General features: G+C 40.6%; 1 protein-coding gene across 1 annotated transcript; it reads right to left on the bottom strand.

Annotated features, from left to right (window-relative positions):
- Positions 1–2,584: 2,584 nt before the first annotated feature.
- exo5 (exonuclease 5) lies at positions 2,585–14,464 on the bottom strand. Its single transcript, XM_071535055.1, has 8 exons — positions 14,326–14,464; positions 8,926–9,111; positions 7,938–8,048; positions 7,658–7,830; positions 6,750–6,857; positions 6,526–6,603; positions 5,001–5,462; positions 2,585–2,704 (listed from the first exon to the last, which is right to left on the bottom strand). The coding sequence occupies exons 1-8, from the start codon at positions 14,462–14,464 to the stop codon at positions 2,585–2,587; spliced, it is 1,377 nt and encodes a 458-aa protein (XP_071391156.1).

The raw sequence follows: 14,464 nt of genomic DNA, 5'->3' as shown, positions 1-14,464 counted from the left end.
TAGATTTATTATAGCTTCCCTAAAGATAAAATCTGTATTGTCTTTATGTTGCTATACGTTTACCTTGGAATAGTATTGAATCATGCTTTTTGCCCAAGGATAACATTTTGCAATGTGTTGATTACATGATTAGATCACTAATTTTTAGGGGGCTACAGCTTTATAAGGCTGCCATAGAAGCTCCTCTGGCCAGAAGGCTGCTAGAACCTATAGGCTGCTGAGCAGTAGGCCTACCTCAAATGAATGAAACTTAAAGCGTTTTCAGTTTTTTTCCTTAGAGTTATTCATCTTCATAAATTCCAGGCAACTCCTCTCTGCTACACATTAACTGTCATTAAATGCTGCACACCCTTTAGTCCAGCAGAGGGCAGGACATGCTAATTTCCTACTATTGTGAGTTAGTCAACATGTACATGTAATACATGCAATGCATGGTGTCAACACATGCTGTATCCATTTTGATTTATTTTATTATTTTGCCATTTCATTTTTGCAAAGTGTTTTATTTATACTGGTTCTACTTGTCTGTTGTATATGTTGAGAGAAACACTATAATAGTAATTTTCTAATTGGTGTGTGTGTGTGTTTATTTCGTAAGAAAGCAAGTTTAAAAGATTAGTGACACCAATATGCAAGTATAGCCTACTACTGCCATGTTGAGTCAAGATTGAGTCTTCAATATACAGGTACATGGACGAATCGTTCAATGAAGCAGTATCTAAGTACGTCACAAGTCAGTGCTCCCTTCAAAACCGCTCAATACAAGAACATAGACTCGTTTGTCATACTAATAAACAGTATTGTTTATTTATTTAGGGGGGAAATGTATACTTCTACTACTACTGCTACCTCTCCCTCTGCAACTCTTCCTACTACTGCTGCTGCTCATTTATTGTTTATAGATCAGCAACACCCTAGCACTGATAGAAACATGTACAGGACCTGTTTATTCAGTTCCAATATTTAGGATTCACAGACCAGCAGTACACTAGCACTGATAGAAAGGTGTATAGTATGTGATTGTGCACTGGAAAATATGTAAGATTTTCATGGTGTTGTGGTTAACAGTGTGGTTAACATTTTGCTGTGTGCCGTTCAGGAGCAGACTAAGTTTTTTGTCTTATTACAACTGATAAGCGTTTTGCAGTGTGGCGTTCATGAGCAGCCATTTGTCATTTGTTCTCCTCTTTTCACTGGTTACTTTCAACTGGTTACAGCTTTTCAGTGTGGCGTTCAAGAACAGGCTCGGTCATTTTTTTCAAATCAAATGTATTTTATCATTAAATAAACAAATTATTTTTCTTCATGTCATTTCCTTTGTTGAAGAGTACCATACATACTACCAAACAGTGAAGCTAACTTAACTGATGGCAGGCAGTTGCAAGTGGTATTGGACATGCCAACTTTTATTCAATATAAAGGACATTGTGTATTAATGCTTTTTCACCTACTCATCTGGTTGTTGTGGATCACATGACGCACCGCCGCCGGGTGCTGTTTTGTACTTTATTTTAGATTCTAACTCTGCCTACACCGCCTACCAAGCCTGAGTGCCCCAGCGTTCATAAAAAGGTCAGCCTTCATTAAAGGCCAAATATAGAAACAGAGTGAAGTCCCAACCCAGAAGCAAGGGGATAGGAAGGGTTGACTGATGGACTCTTGTTCCCCCAGCAAGGCCTGTCAGGCACACGCCTTCTACAAGGCTGCCAAATGCCGGCACGCTTCTTTCTGCCATGAGCCAACCGCAAGTGATCCAGCAAACTGTACCACATGATACTGTGCATTTATGTGCCATCGGATATATTGGAAAAACGAATTTACTTGGAAATTTCACATAAAAAGTGAAGTTGGACATTTTGTACTGATGCGGACTAGCATTCGTTAGCTTGCTATCTAGTCTAGCTGTGTTACTTGTGTTACAATCCCATATTGAGCTGGAAATTCTAGTAAATGATGTGCCAATGGGTAGTAGCTGGTATGGTTACCTGAAATGCAAATCAAATTTAAATGAAGGGGCAGAGCTTCCTCTCCAAGCCGCTGCACTGAGATCCAGATGTAAACATCCCAACTTTCCGAATGTCTTTGAAGGTAATAAATTTATTCAACATAGTCACTGGTTTTCTAACAACACAACTCTATGGCCCGGATCTACTAACAAGTCGCAATTCCAGGCGCAGTGCAAAAGCAATTTCGGGTGAAATTGGTCCCGCCAGCACAAGGTTTTTATTAAAGTAGGGCACGCAATTGAGCAGAGCAGCAGAAAATTCATTTGAATTGCGACTGTGTAAATATAAGGGCCAAACAATGCACACAATAGTTAGCGGCAACGTAAGGATGGGCAAAAGGAGCAGAAATTTCTCTCCAGTGGAGTTGAAAGTGTTGGTGCCAGAGAAAACTCCCAAGAGCTGTAGAGAAGAGATGTTTTACCAGCGCGTAAAAAGTCACTCTGGAACAATATAAATAAAGTGCAATAGGGCACCACAAGCACGATTTAGCAGAGGTAAAAAGCGCTGGTATGATATGGGGCGGTGAGCTTACCACAAATAAAGCCAACAGAGGTAGTGCAGGAGACCCTGACAGAGACTCAGGTGCCAGGTGTAGGAAGGATGGAGACCTTGTGAAGGTACTGCACACGCACCTCTCCACTGTTGTGACAATTATTGATCTTGTAGCCGGTTCCAGAGCCGGTCTCGATGGAGCCATTCTGTGCAAAAAGTGATAAGACATGCTCGTCTTAAATTCTGTGCGCAGTCGACAGGTGATAATGGCCACCGCCTCTTGTTAAATCACGTCCACTGCCAATTTCCATTAATCAGGGATGCAAACTCATCAGGGGTGAAAAAGGTGTCAAAGATGTGAACCCCCAAGGGGGGTCCAGGGGCATGCCCCCCCGGGAAGAATTTTTTTTAAATATCAGCTTTAAAATGTGGATTTACAGTCGATTTTAGCATGAGGATATAGGGAAAAACTCTCCCTAGAATTAATGTAATCTTACTGCTACAAAAGTAATGTAAGGGAGACATCAGTTCAGGGCACTTAAAAAAAAAAACCAGTCAAGAGAGTGCAGAGCTGGGTCCAAAATTGTATTAAAGTGCAAACAAAACAAAAACATAATATGCACAACAACTGACAAATCAAATGGAAAACACAGTTTATTTTATATTTTGGTAGAGAGAGAGAGAGAGAGAGATTGAAAGAAAATCTAACCCCAGCGGTGAAACTTCACTCCAATGAGTTTGAGTTTGAGTTTGAGTTTATTTACTTAAGAAGGGACAATGCACAATAATTAACATGAGTACTTAAGTCCATCATGTAAAAGTGCCAGATTTAGCTGTACAGGCTAGTTTTCATCTGCAGTCCCTGGCAGGTTGATGGCATATAAAAAACATTGCCTGTCCTGCCTTGCCTGAGGCGTTTCAGAGTTGCTGGAGTACACAATTACTTTGCAAGGTACAAACAAAATAGCTTCATTGGCATTTCCAACTTTTTATAATAATATGATGCCCATTGTTATTGCCACACAATGACACACAGCATCAATCAGTTCTCTCTCTTTCTCTCTCTCAAACACACACACACACACAAAACTAGAAAAATAGGAACATCTATGGAATTTGCACTTTGTCATTCCTGACATGTGTTTTGTTGCCAAATTGCCATATGCTGTCACCATTACGCGATGCCAGATGCCAAAAACTACGTGTCCATCTGAGTCTCACCATTACGCAATGCCAAATGCGCAACGTGCATGTCCTGTTAACCGCCATCACACATTCCAAGTTGCTAAATAAGCAACCTACAACCAAGAAAACCAACACAGTAAATATGTAAAAAAGCACAGCTCAGCAAAAAGTCATGAAAATAACCTTCATCACACACACGACACACCCGACGTACACACACATTCTTATAATTTCAGCCGTCAAAAAATCTCTGGGCATTTATTTTTTCCATCCCGGGAGACTGAGGCTGATTACCGGAGTCTCCTGGCCAATCCGGGTGGGTTGGCAACCCTATCTGGACCGTTAGATTTTTGGCTTTGTGAAAGCGAACCGAACCAGCTGAAAAACAAAACAATGTATCATTTTCGCATCAGGTGCGAACCAAGGAAGCGGACTATCCGGTGTGAAAGCGCCCTCACTCTTCACATCACGTGCCAAGCACAGAGGCCAGGAGCTTTTTTTTTGCCAACTCAGAAGGCGTGGTTCTCATTTCATTCCCCGTGACTCTGTCCTCCCAGACCCCCCCCCAAAAAAAAATTTCAAAAACTTGTGCCTCAGCCTTGGAACACCCACAAATGCATATGCAATTATACCAAAGCACAAAAAAACGGCGCACCCAGATCAGCACATGATTTAAGGTGCAAATGCCCTGTGTGCTTAGTAGATCAGATAACAAGGTTTTTGCACTGCCGCAAACCTTCAGTAATGTGTCTGTACAAGTGAAATTATAAATGTAAACAAATCCACGTTGCTTATATGGAAAACTCTGTTGTTCATCTTTAAGTCTCCCTTTTAATTTCATTTCAATGTAAATTCTCTTACTGTTGATGCTCATTTTACATAACGATCACAAATGGAGGGAGTGCTGAAAACCTGGCAGCTGCAATGTTAAAGCATCTGCTGGAAAACAACATACATGCAGTTTGTGATAACGATGATAACAGTGATAACTGTGATAACTTGCATGTGTACGCACATCTCATGTTGATGCACACACACAAAGAGAACTTCCTCCACGACTGATTGAGCCATTAATGAATCCATTAAAGGTGTATCGTTCCCTGTGAACCGAGGTAGAGTAAAGCCTTTTTCATATGTAGCATGAAACTTTATACATCAGTCATCAGCCACCCAACCACTCCCCAACCCCCACCCCTCCTAATCCTGACCAAAATTATATCTGTCTAAAGCAGCACTCTCAAAAACATTACAAAAGTAAGCATTGGCATCTATAGTTGGGGTCACAGAAATATGATTGCCCTGTGTGCAACGGTCCACCTGGAGTCTACAATCCATCCTTGTCTCGACCAAATCATGATTCTTCCACTCACAATTTTCCTTGAAGGAACAGGTTTCACATTTCCAAGCGTCCTCAATGTCCACCCCCTTGGGCTCTCTCTGGCCTTTCCAGTAGGCCAGGTACCCCTTCAGCTCACTTCTCAGCTGGCCCTCCTTAAACTGGACCCACATTGTCCCAGAGGAGGTTTTCGTATCCTTACCTTCCACAAGGTAAATGATTTTCAACTTAGCGATACGTTTAATTTTGGAGGAAGCCAAGGTGGTTAGTACATGATCTAAGAGTTCTCCAAAGGTATTGGAAGGGCAGCCCAGAGACTGTGTGAGACCCTGGATTTTTGCCCCCAGGGTCTGCCGAGGCTGAAGCTGGAGATGCTCGATGTACTGCTCCCTCTTCACATGTCCATTCACCATGCTGTCGAATAGCAGCTTATGCATGCCCACCTGTTTGTGCATGGAGGAAAGACAGTCAGTTTTTGTTTATGTCCATAGCCACATATTCATGAGTGTCAAGTCTCTCCAAAATACTTGTACTCTCCTTCACTCAAGAAAGGCATAAAGGGGACATAAGTAACATTATGACTTTTGACTGCGAGGGGTGTTGATAAGGTTGTTGATCAAAAGCAATGACTCAAGGATTACTTGGCCAGGTGCTGAGAACTCACTTTCTGGCCTGTACTCAAAATGTATTCGAACGAAAACTCCCTACTCATTAACATTTCAAGACATATACCTCCTCACCTTCTACTCCATAGTTTTATGCCTTTTATAATGGTTTTATTTTACTCACATACTGTGGTTTTATTGCTCTCATTTATTTTATGCTGTATTGTTCTCTGCTTTATTTTTTCTTTTTGTTTTTTATTCTTTAGTTTCTGCCTGTCTGATTTCTCTGTTTTACTTCCTTGTCTATGTAAAACACTTTGTAACTTCATTTTGAAATAATAAAGCTATTATAAATATTATTAGTATAAAACCACACTTTGACAGGTGTGCTTTTTATGTGTATTGCTCTTTGTAGTGGTATCTCTATCCTATTTTTATTTTGTAATTGTGTATCTTGTTTACTCATTTTTACACTGAACAAAAATATAAACGCAACACTTTTGTTTTTCCTCCCATTTTTCATGAGTTGAAATAAAAGATCTAAGACTTTTTCTATGCACAATTTTGTTCACAAATTTGTTTAAATCCGTGTTAGTGAGCACTTCTCCTTTGCCAAGATAATCCATCCACCTGACAGGTGTGGCATATCAAGATGCTGATTAAACAGCATGATTATTGCACAGGTGTGCCTTGGGCTGGTCACAATAAAAGGCCACTCTAAAATGTGCAGTTTTTATCACACAATACAGTGCCACAGATGTCGCAAGTTTTGAGGGAGCGTGCAATGGGCATGCTGACTGCAGGAATGTCCACCAGAGCTGTTGCCCATGAATTGAATGTTCATTTCACTACCATAAGCTGTCTCCAATGTTGTTTCAGAGAATTTGGCAGTACATCCAACCGGCCTCACAACCGCAGACCACGTGTAACCACGCCAGCCCAGGACCTCCACATCCGGCTTCTTCACCTGCGAGATCGTCTGAGACCAGCCACCCGGACAGCTAATGCAACAGTGTGTACAGAGTGCCCCATGGTGGCGGTGGGGTTATGGTATGGGCAGGCATAAGCTACGGACAACGAACACAGGTGCATTTTATTGATGTCAATTTGAATGCACAGAGATACCGTGACGAGACCCTGAGGCCCATTGTCGTTCCATTCATCCACCACCATCACCTCATGTTGCAGCATGATAAAGCACGGCCCCATGTTGCAAGGATCTGTACACAATTCCTGGAAGCTGAAAACATCCCAGTTCTTGCATGGCTGCATACTCACCAGACATGTCACCCATTGAGCCTGTTTGGGACGCTCTGGATCGGCGTGTACGACAGTGTTCCAATTCCTGCCGATATCCAGCAACTTGGCACAGCCATTGAAGAGGAGTGGACCAACATGCCACAGGCCACAATCAACAACCTGATCACTCTATGTGAAGGAGATGCGTCGCACTGCATGAGGCAAATGGTGGTCACACCTGATACTGACTGGTTTTCAAAAAATGCATATCTGTAGCCCTAGTCATGTGAGATCCATAGTTCAGTGCCTAATAAATGTCTTTTTTCAAGATAAAACTGCACATTTTAGAGTGGCCTTTTATTGTGACCAGCCCAAGGCACACTGCAATAATCATGCTGTTTAATCAGCATCTTGATATGCCACACCTGTCAGGTGGATGGATTATCTTGGCAAAGGAGAAGTGCTCACGAACACGGATTTAAACAATTTTGTGAACAAAATTTGAGAGAAATAAGCCTTTTGTGTGCATAGAAAAAGTCTTAGATCTTTTATTTCAACTCATGAAAAATGGGAGCAAAAACAAAAGTGTTGCGTTTATATTTTTGTTCAGTATATTTATTTGATACTGTGTTTTTAGGGGACAACTTGTATTGACTCAACGTTCATGTGGTCAGGCACACGGTTTTATGTAAACTGCTCTCTGTTTTTATTTGTATTGTGATTTTTAGTTGTATCTGTGTATTTAACATCTTTAACAGTACATTAAAATGCTCAAACGCGAGAGATAGGCTTACCTGAAATTCATGTTCCCCCATTTCTGCAACAAAGAGCTCATTGTCTTTGTTGAGAGTCTCGACATCGCTCAGCACCACTTTTCTCTGCTTGTCATAATGCAGTGTGTCAATTATCCCTGTAAGGAATACATCCTCTAACACACCAAACACGGGAAAGTCTTTCACAGTATTTCCTGTAAAACATACATGAACACAAACAAGTTCAGATCATTTACTTCTGTACACCCACATTACAACACAGAATGGAGTACACAGAATGGGGACTGATGCCACAACCAACCTGCTTCAAGAGCAGACATCTTTTGCATCATGTCAAGTAGCTTTAATGTCTCCTTGTCCTCCCTTGACATTTGTACACCAAAAAAACCTGCATGGTCCATGTCCTTCAAATCTGGGTACACACATTACAGGTATTATAGCAGTTATCACACACCGAGTACATAAAGTATACTGAATAATTTTCCCCCTACCAGATATAGATATTACAATACGATTCCTGTTATTCAATAGAAGCAATATTATTGTGATCAAAATTACGGTGAGGGGAAAAAAAACTATTAATACAGTTAAAACTACTTTCACATAGTTCAACGAACATTTGGAAAATCAGAAAAAAGTTTTTCTAATTTTCTGATTTTTGCTACACAATCAGGAAATTGGTGTCAGGTGTGCAATAATATAAAATATCAATTTCTTTCCTCGGAAAATAAATAAGTGGAAAATTGGGGTCAGGATGCCACCCAAAGACTGATCTACCTGTCTCCTCCCATGTCTGTGGTACAGTGGCTTCCATGGAGAAACAGAGTTCTAACTCCCGACTGACACCAACTTTAAGTTTTTAAAATTTTTGATAGTGTACAATATTGCCATCCCAACTCCAGTTTTCCATTTTTTTATTTTCCGAGGAAAGAAATTTATATTTTATATAATTGCACTCCTGACACCAATTTTCCGTTTGGATAACAAAAATCTATAAAAAATCTAAAATCCCAATTAAAATCCCAATTTTCTATTTATCTGAGAGGCAAAAAGTTGATATTTTAGAATATTGTACCCAATTTTCTGACTTTCCAAATGTTTGTTTATAATGAGAATATTTAATTGATTAGCGTTACACGGACCCACATAAAAAGTGATGTCATCTGAATTTTACTCCCTTTGTATTAGATTACATCACATTCAAGTACAGGATATGCACCTCAGTCAACCCCTCTATAATGGCTTGCCTTTGCTCAAATCTGCAGTCATGGCTTGATATGTGAATTTACCTTTGCCACCATGTCTCCGATGTTTGAGCGATTTCTGCTGTTCCTTAAGCCGGTTAATCATCTTCAGCTCGCAGGACCTCTGCTCACACAATTGGCCAATGCACAGATGCTTCTGGGAAAACCTTTCCATTGGGGTTGGTTTGGGGATGTATACAATTTGTCTTCTCTGCATGTTTGGCCACACAACTTTGTCACAAACAAACACACACATTTGTCAGTGACACACAGGCACAATTTCTAAGGGTGTGTTCAACCCAAGCATGTTTGGAGTGGTTTATTTGAACTCTTGAGCATTTAATCCTTTAGTTTGGTTTGTTTGTCCAGATGAGAACAATGCTATTCGAATGCTATTTGACTTTGGTGGCACCAAATAATCACCAGGCGCCTGAAAAGGCGGGTCTCAGTCCTCTTCCAAGCAAACTGTGGTGTGGTTCATTAGGTGTGAGAACATAATCCGAACTCACTACAGGAAACAACCCTAAAACATAAGGTTTTATGGGTATAAGGAGACAGTTGTTGACATCTGATCGCCAGCAGTTCCTCATGCTTGGATTCAACTATTTCTTCATGTGTTTATAACTGGTATGAACACCAGAGATAGTAAATTACGCCAAGAGGGCAGCAGTATTTCATGAAGACATGAACTTGAACTTGCGACTCGACCACCTTGGACATAGGCCAAATATCTTATATATAATATAGGCCTACATGTAGTGTAGACAGTGTATCTTACAACACATCCACAACGGATGATGTAACATATATGCGGTGCCTGAGAGTGGGAATGTCACTAGTCAAGTGATAGATGAAGATAGATCCACCACATATTGTGAGTTTTGCTTACATGACTTTTACATTAACTAGTGTGAAAAGTATTGGCAAATGTAAAATATGTAAAAGTATACTTTTCCATTATGGTTTGGACCAAAGAAAACAACCTGTAAGTGTGATCACACCCTAAATCAGTTAAAAAAAATACACACATATTATGTTTATAGCCACATATTAACATAAATTTAATCAAAACAATTTTGAGATTGTACTCACATAGAGGCTCTGACTGTGCCATGAGGTTTCTTGTGTCACCCAAGCGTCCTAAGCATCTGATGCTTCCTCTGCTGATTGAATGAGATTCATTTTTAGATAAATAAGATAAATTATCATCAGAGTGGGACTATCATTATGATCATGCTACAAGTGTAGAACTCACTTCATAGTCATGAAGTCGTGTTAGGTTGACATTTTTGTGCATAATGTGGCAGAAACATTACCATAGTAGTACCATTACCAAGTAGTATGAATTCTCTGGAAACTTAATGCAATACTGCATAACATTTGTATACAGCAGTAGGTTGTATTTGTCTGGAAGGGGGGTGTAGGAAACTGTTGAAAACCCACTAGCTTTGAGCGAAGAAGAGGAAGAAGCTTTATTTATGTAGCTCTTTTAAAGACCCCTTTACAGACAGCAACATAATGATAAATATGAATTAATGATAAGAGTTACACAAGATGATAACAGGCAAACACAATGAGAATATAATCAATCTAAAAGCGTGAATGTAAAAATGCTTTTTACAAAGTTGTTTAAAAGACCACATTGTGCTGGGAATTACAGAGCTGTCTGTCTCACTGTGACTTGGGGACAGCAGGGCCATGCCTGAGATCTAAAACCACACTTGTGATCAAATGTTTTTTATTGAATGACCTCATGCAACATTATAAAACACATTGCTCTTGAGCCTATTAAATGTGCCAATGAAGAACAGAAACAAGTGTATAAATCCCCCTACCCAACCACATCTCAACCACCAGTGACCAGCCCCCCATTAATGGATCAACAAGTATATATGACTTAAGGATTTGTAATGTTGTGTCCAAAAAATAGAAACAAAATCCACTGGACTTAAAATGAAAAGTTGAAGACGTTTCACCACTCATCCGAGAGGCTTCATCAGTTCTACTTAGTGATGGGGAATTCCCATTAACCTCTGTGGGCCATTCACACCATGAATTCAAATGAGAGTCGTTGAGGTCACATGACAGTCATGTGAGAGTCTTTAGAGTCACGAGTGGAGGTGTTAATTGGTGTGAAACTGCCGGAGTAAGATTTTGAAACCCAGCATGCCCCCATGTTGACGCCCCTCCTCCAGGTTGTGAATGGGAGTAAGCTGGCGTGTTTGTGAATTGCCGAGGTAAAGATGTTATGACAGTGCTGTATGTAGCGGACAAGTGACGTTGCAGCCCCCCCTGTCTGTTTAGTCGCTCCAGTTTGACCTATAATCTTTAACGCCTCTTTCAAACCATGTCTTCTCTATCTAAAATGTGTACATTATGATCCTCGAAGCTGTGTTTCTTGTCCTGCAGGTGAGTGTAAACTGCTGAGTCTTGATCCGAGGGGTTCGCTCTTCTATGCTGCACCATGCGTTTTTTAGTCTTCCCCATGTGCAAATCTGTACACTGCTCACTGGACTTGACAGCACAGACAATGTTAGTGTTTTGGTATGCGGCCCTTTAAAGCAACCAGGCGCTGTTGTCAGGGTTGAAAACACAGGGATATTGTGTTTGGTAAAATTCCTCCGGAATTTCCCAGAAAGCTACATACGGGATGACAACATGGCCCCGTCTTGCGGTGTGATCCATTTTCCTTGTAGGTCTGGTGTTCTTTTTGGATCTTGTTGCCCACTCAGGGTAACCACGGGTTTTCAAAGCCCATTTGATGTGATATTGTTCCCTGTCTTTGGGTTTGTGTCAGCTATTCAGGCTGGAATGGAAGATGAGCGTGGCCTTGAAACTAAAACTACACAGGGCCATAGCCTGCTCTCTCTCTTTCAGTTGGTATATGCAGAAATTTACAACCAATATCTTCATCAGCAAATGGAAATAGTTTGGGTTTGAATGGGCCTGAAATACATGTTATTTCATGTGTGAGTCAATAGGCAGTATAGGTTTAACCTATACAAAATATATTAATGTAATCCACCCAATTATAGCATCAAAATCATGTTCAACAATTACAATAAAATAGCTCAGGATGACAAAGATTTCCTCACTTACATCCTATAATGTGGATGTAATGGCCTCAACAATACATTAAAGCACAGACCACAAAAGGGTGTACAAAATTAAGTCCTTAATTATTAAGGACTATTATTTCTGCCAGGTAAAAAAATGAACCCATATTATGGTAGTCTGCATTGTCTACAAGAAAACAACTGCAATTTTACTGGCTGCAGTTTAGCCAGTGCAGTGTTTGCAGTGAACAAAATCATCCCACAGTACTGCCTCACAGAATGACCAGCTAAAAAAACATGTGATTTAAACTCACTGAAAGGAGATCCTCAAACTCTGGACTTACCAGGTTTAAACACGGTTGAGAATGAAGAGAGTAATCCAGTTTGATCCAGTGACACAGTGATGAAGTGCCCAAGTCAACACCACACACTGTCTTCGTTGCAGTCCATCTAAACATAGTCACCAGCTTTTAGTTAATCACACTATGTTCAGACAACATTCCATTGATTTGTTAATGAGACTGAACCAACCAATCAGACCATCCCCCTTAAGCTGCACTCAGAACAACTCATAAACGATCCAACCATTGTCCTGTTAGAGTGATTCACAACACGGCTGTGATTTGCAAATTGGGTCATTGCTATCGCTGTACGAGACAAAACAAACTTAGACGATCATGTTGAATATGCAGGCTGGGAGTTTTGGTGGTGGTGTGGTTTCCTGAAACAAAAACACAGGCATGTACAAAAGCTGGATTGATCATGTGAAAATATCAATTTAATGATCTATAAAATAAGTACATTAATCTCACTCGTCAGAACAAAAAACCAAAAGCCAATACAATATGAAATTCAGGTTGACAAAATGGAGGTTTGGAAAGGCCTATAACATAACATAATAACTGGATATAATAAATGCCAAAGAAACAAATGTAAGGTCAGGTTATTTACTCAAAATATAAACATTTAATCCATGTGAATATTACTGTTAATTCATTTTTGTTTTATGTGGAAAAGACATTTAAAGAGATTTCAGAGTGTTATTTCATTATTGGTTTACAGCATTGTTCAGCCAAAATGGTTAGCAATGTCAGCAATATAATAATCAGTCACATAATAATAATTAACATAAGTTATTATGTTACCTCCAAAAATGCTATTACATTATTGTTTCATTATATTATTACATTACTGTCTTTTTATTTGTGCACTTATTACATTATAGTTGCCTACAAGGTAAATTATCTCACTTTTACAGTATAGGCTTACAAAAATGTATTGATGCTGGTTGTTTCATGCTATGGGCTGAAGTTGGTTGCACGCTGCCGTTCACACTGGCCACAGCGCAGCGCAGAGTTCCGCTCGTGGCTCACGATCTGGAGCGCCAGTTTCTGCGTCTGGTGTTGGCACGTGGCACGCAGAGAAAATACACCATAGAGATACACAATAGGTGGTCACATCTCCGTTACATCACCACATAAGCACAAATATATTAAATGATCAATTTGTCTTCACTGCTGTTGTTGATTAATCCATGAGCGCTGATGCAAGTTTTAAATGCAACACATTGTAGGATGATGATCCATCTGCTTTTTCCCACGGCGCAGCCGAGGGCATCATAAGCCAAATCCAGGTCAGGCAGTCAGTCAGTCATTCAGTCAGTCACATAACACTTAGTGAGATGGCCTCTAGAGGGAGGCTTTGACTAAGAGATGGCCTCTTGCCTATGGGCTAAATGCCACTACACTGCAACTAAACATCCTGTTAAGTTCACACAGTTCGTTATTAAGGAGAAAACCGCGTTCTACAACCGAACTCACTACCTGAAAATTCAAGTATTGACGACTGAATTTGAGGGCGGATTTGGTAAGTCAGAGTAGTGTGTTCCACAACTGGTTGTTACGTGACGTAAGGCGCAACACTCATTACGTTACGTAACATTATCAGTGTTATTTTGAAAGAGATGGAGGCAGTGCTTAATTTCCTTGCGGTTTTGGACTACCTGCATTCCGGTACTTATTTGCGCGGACCCGGCACCTCTGGTGGCATGAAAGTTTGTTTTTTTTGTCTGCCATGTAATAATCCCAATATTTGACTCTTCCTTTCCCCTCCCTTCCCAAAATATGAGTTAACCTCTGTGTCGTTGCCTGGGAAACTCTTGACGCGATGCGAGTGCCACTGCTATCACACCGTGTCCTAATTGAATGCGATGCGAGCAAGCTGTGGCGATCTGCAATTTCATAAAAACTTTTATTTTGGTTTTGGAGCACCCTTTTACACACCCACTTATCCACCCAGTCGATAGCCGGCATTCACCTCTCCTGTTCTGGGCCAACGCACTCCCTTCCAAGTAACTATGGCATAGCCAAAAGCTAAGATAGCGACTCACCACAGGGAAGAGGCAGAGTCTGTCCCGCAGTGTCCGCGCCCTTGCGCCGAGTTAAGTCCGCGATCGCCATAGCCGCTCGTCCTACGAAGCCGACATCCTCCAGTTCCGAGGGAAAAACGGGATTACACACCAGCCGCAT

The sequence above is a fragment of the Centroberyx affinis genome, unplaced genomic scaffold, assembly GCF_046629955.1.
Source record: "Centroberyx affinis isolate AG114_WGS23_722 - 3 ecotype Tasmania unplaced genomic scaffold, CSIRO-AGI_Caff_v1 ptg002650l_1, whole genome shotgun sequence".
NCBI lineage: Eukaryota > Metazoa > Chordata > Actinopteri > Beryciformes > Berycidae > Centroberyx > Centroberyx affinis.
The sequence above is the reverse complement of the archived record's forward strand: the minus strand, read 5'-3'. Positions and strand labels throughout refer to the sequence as shown.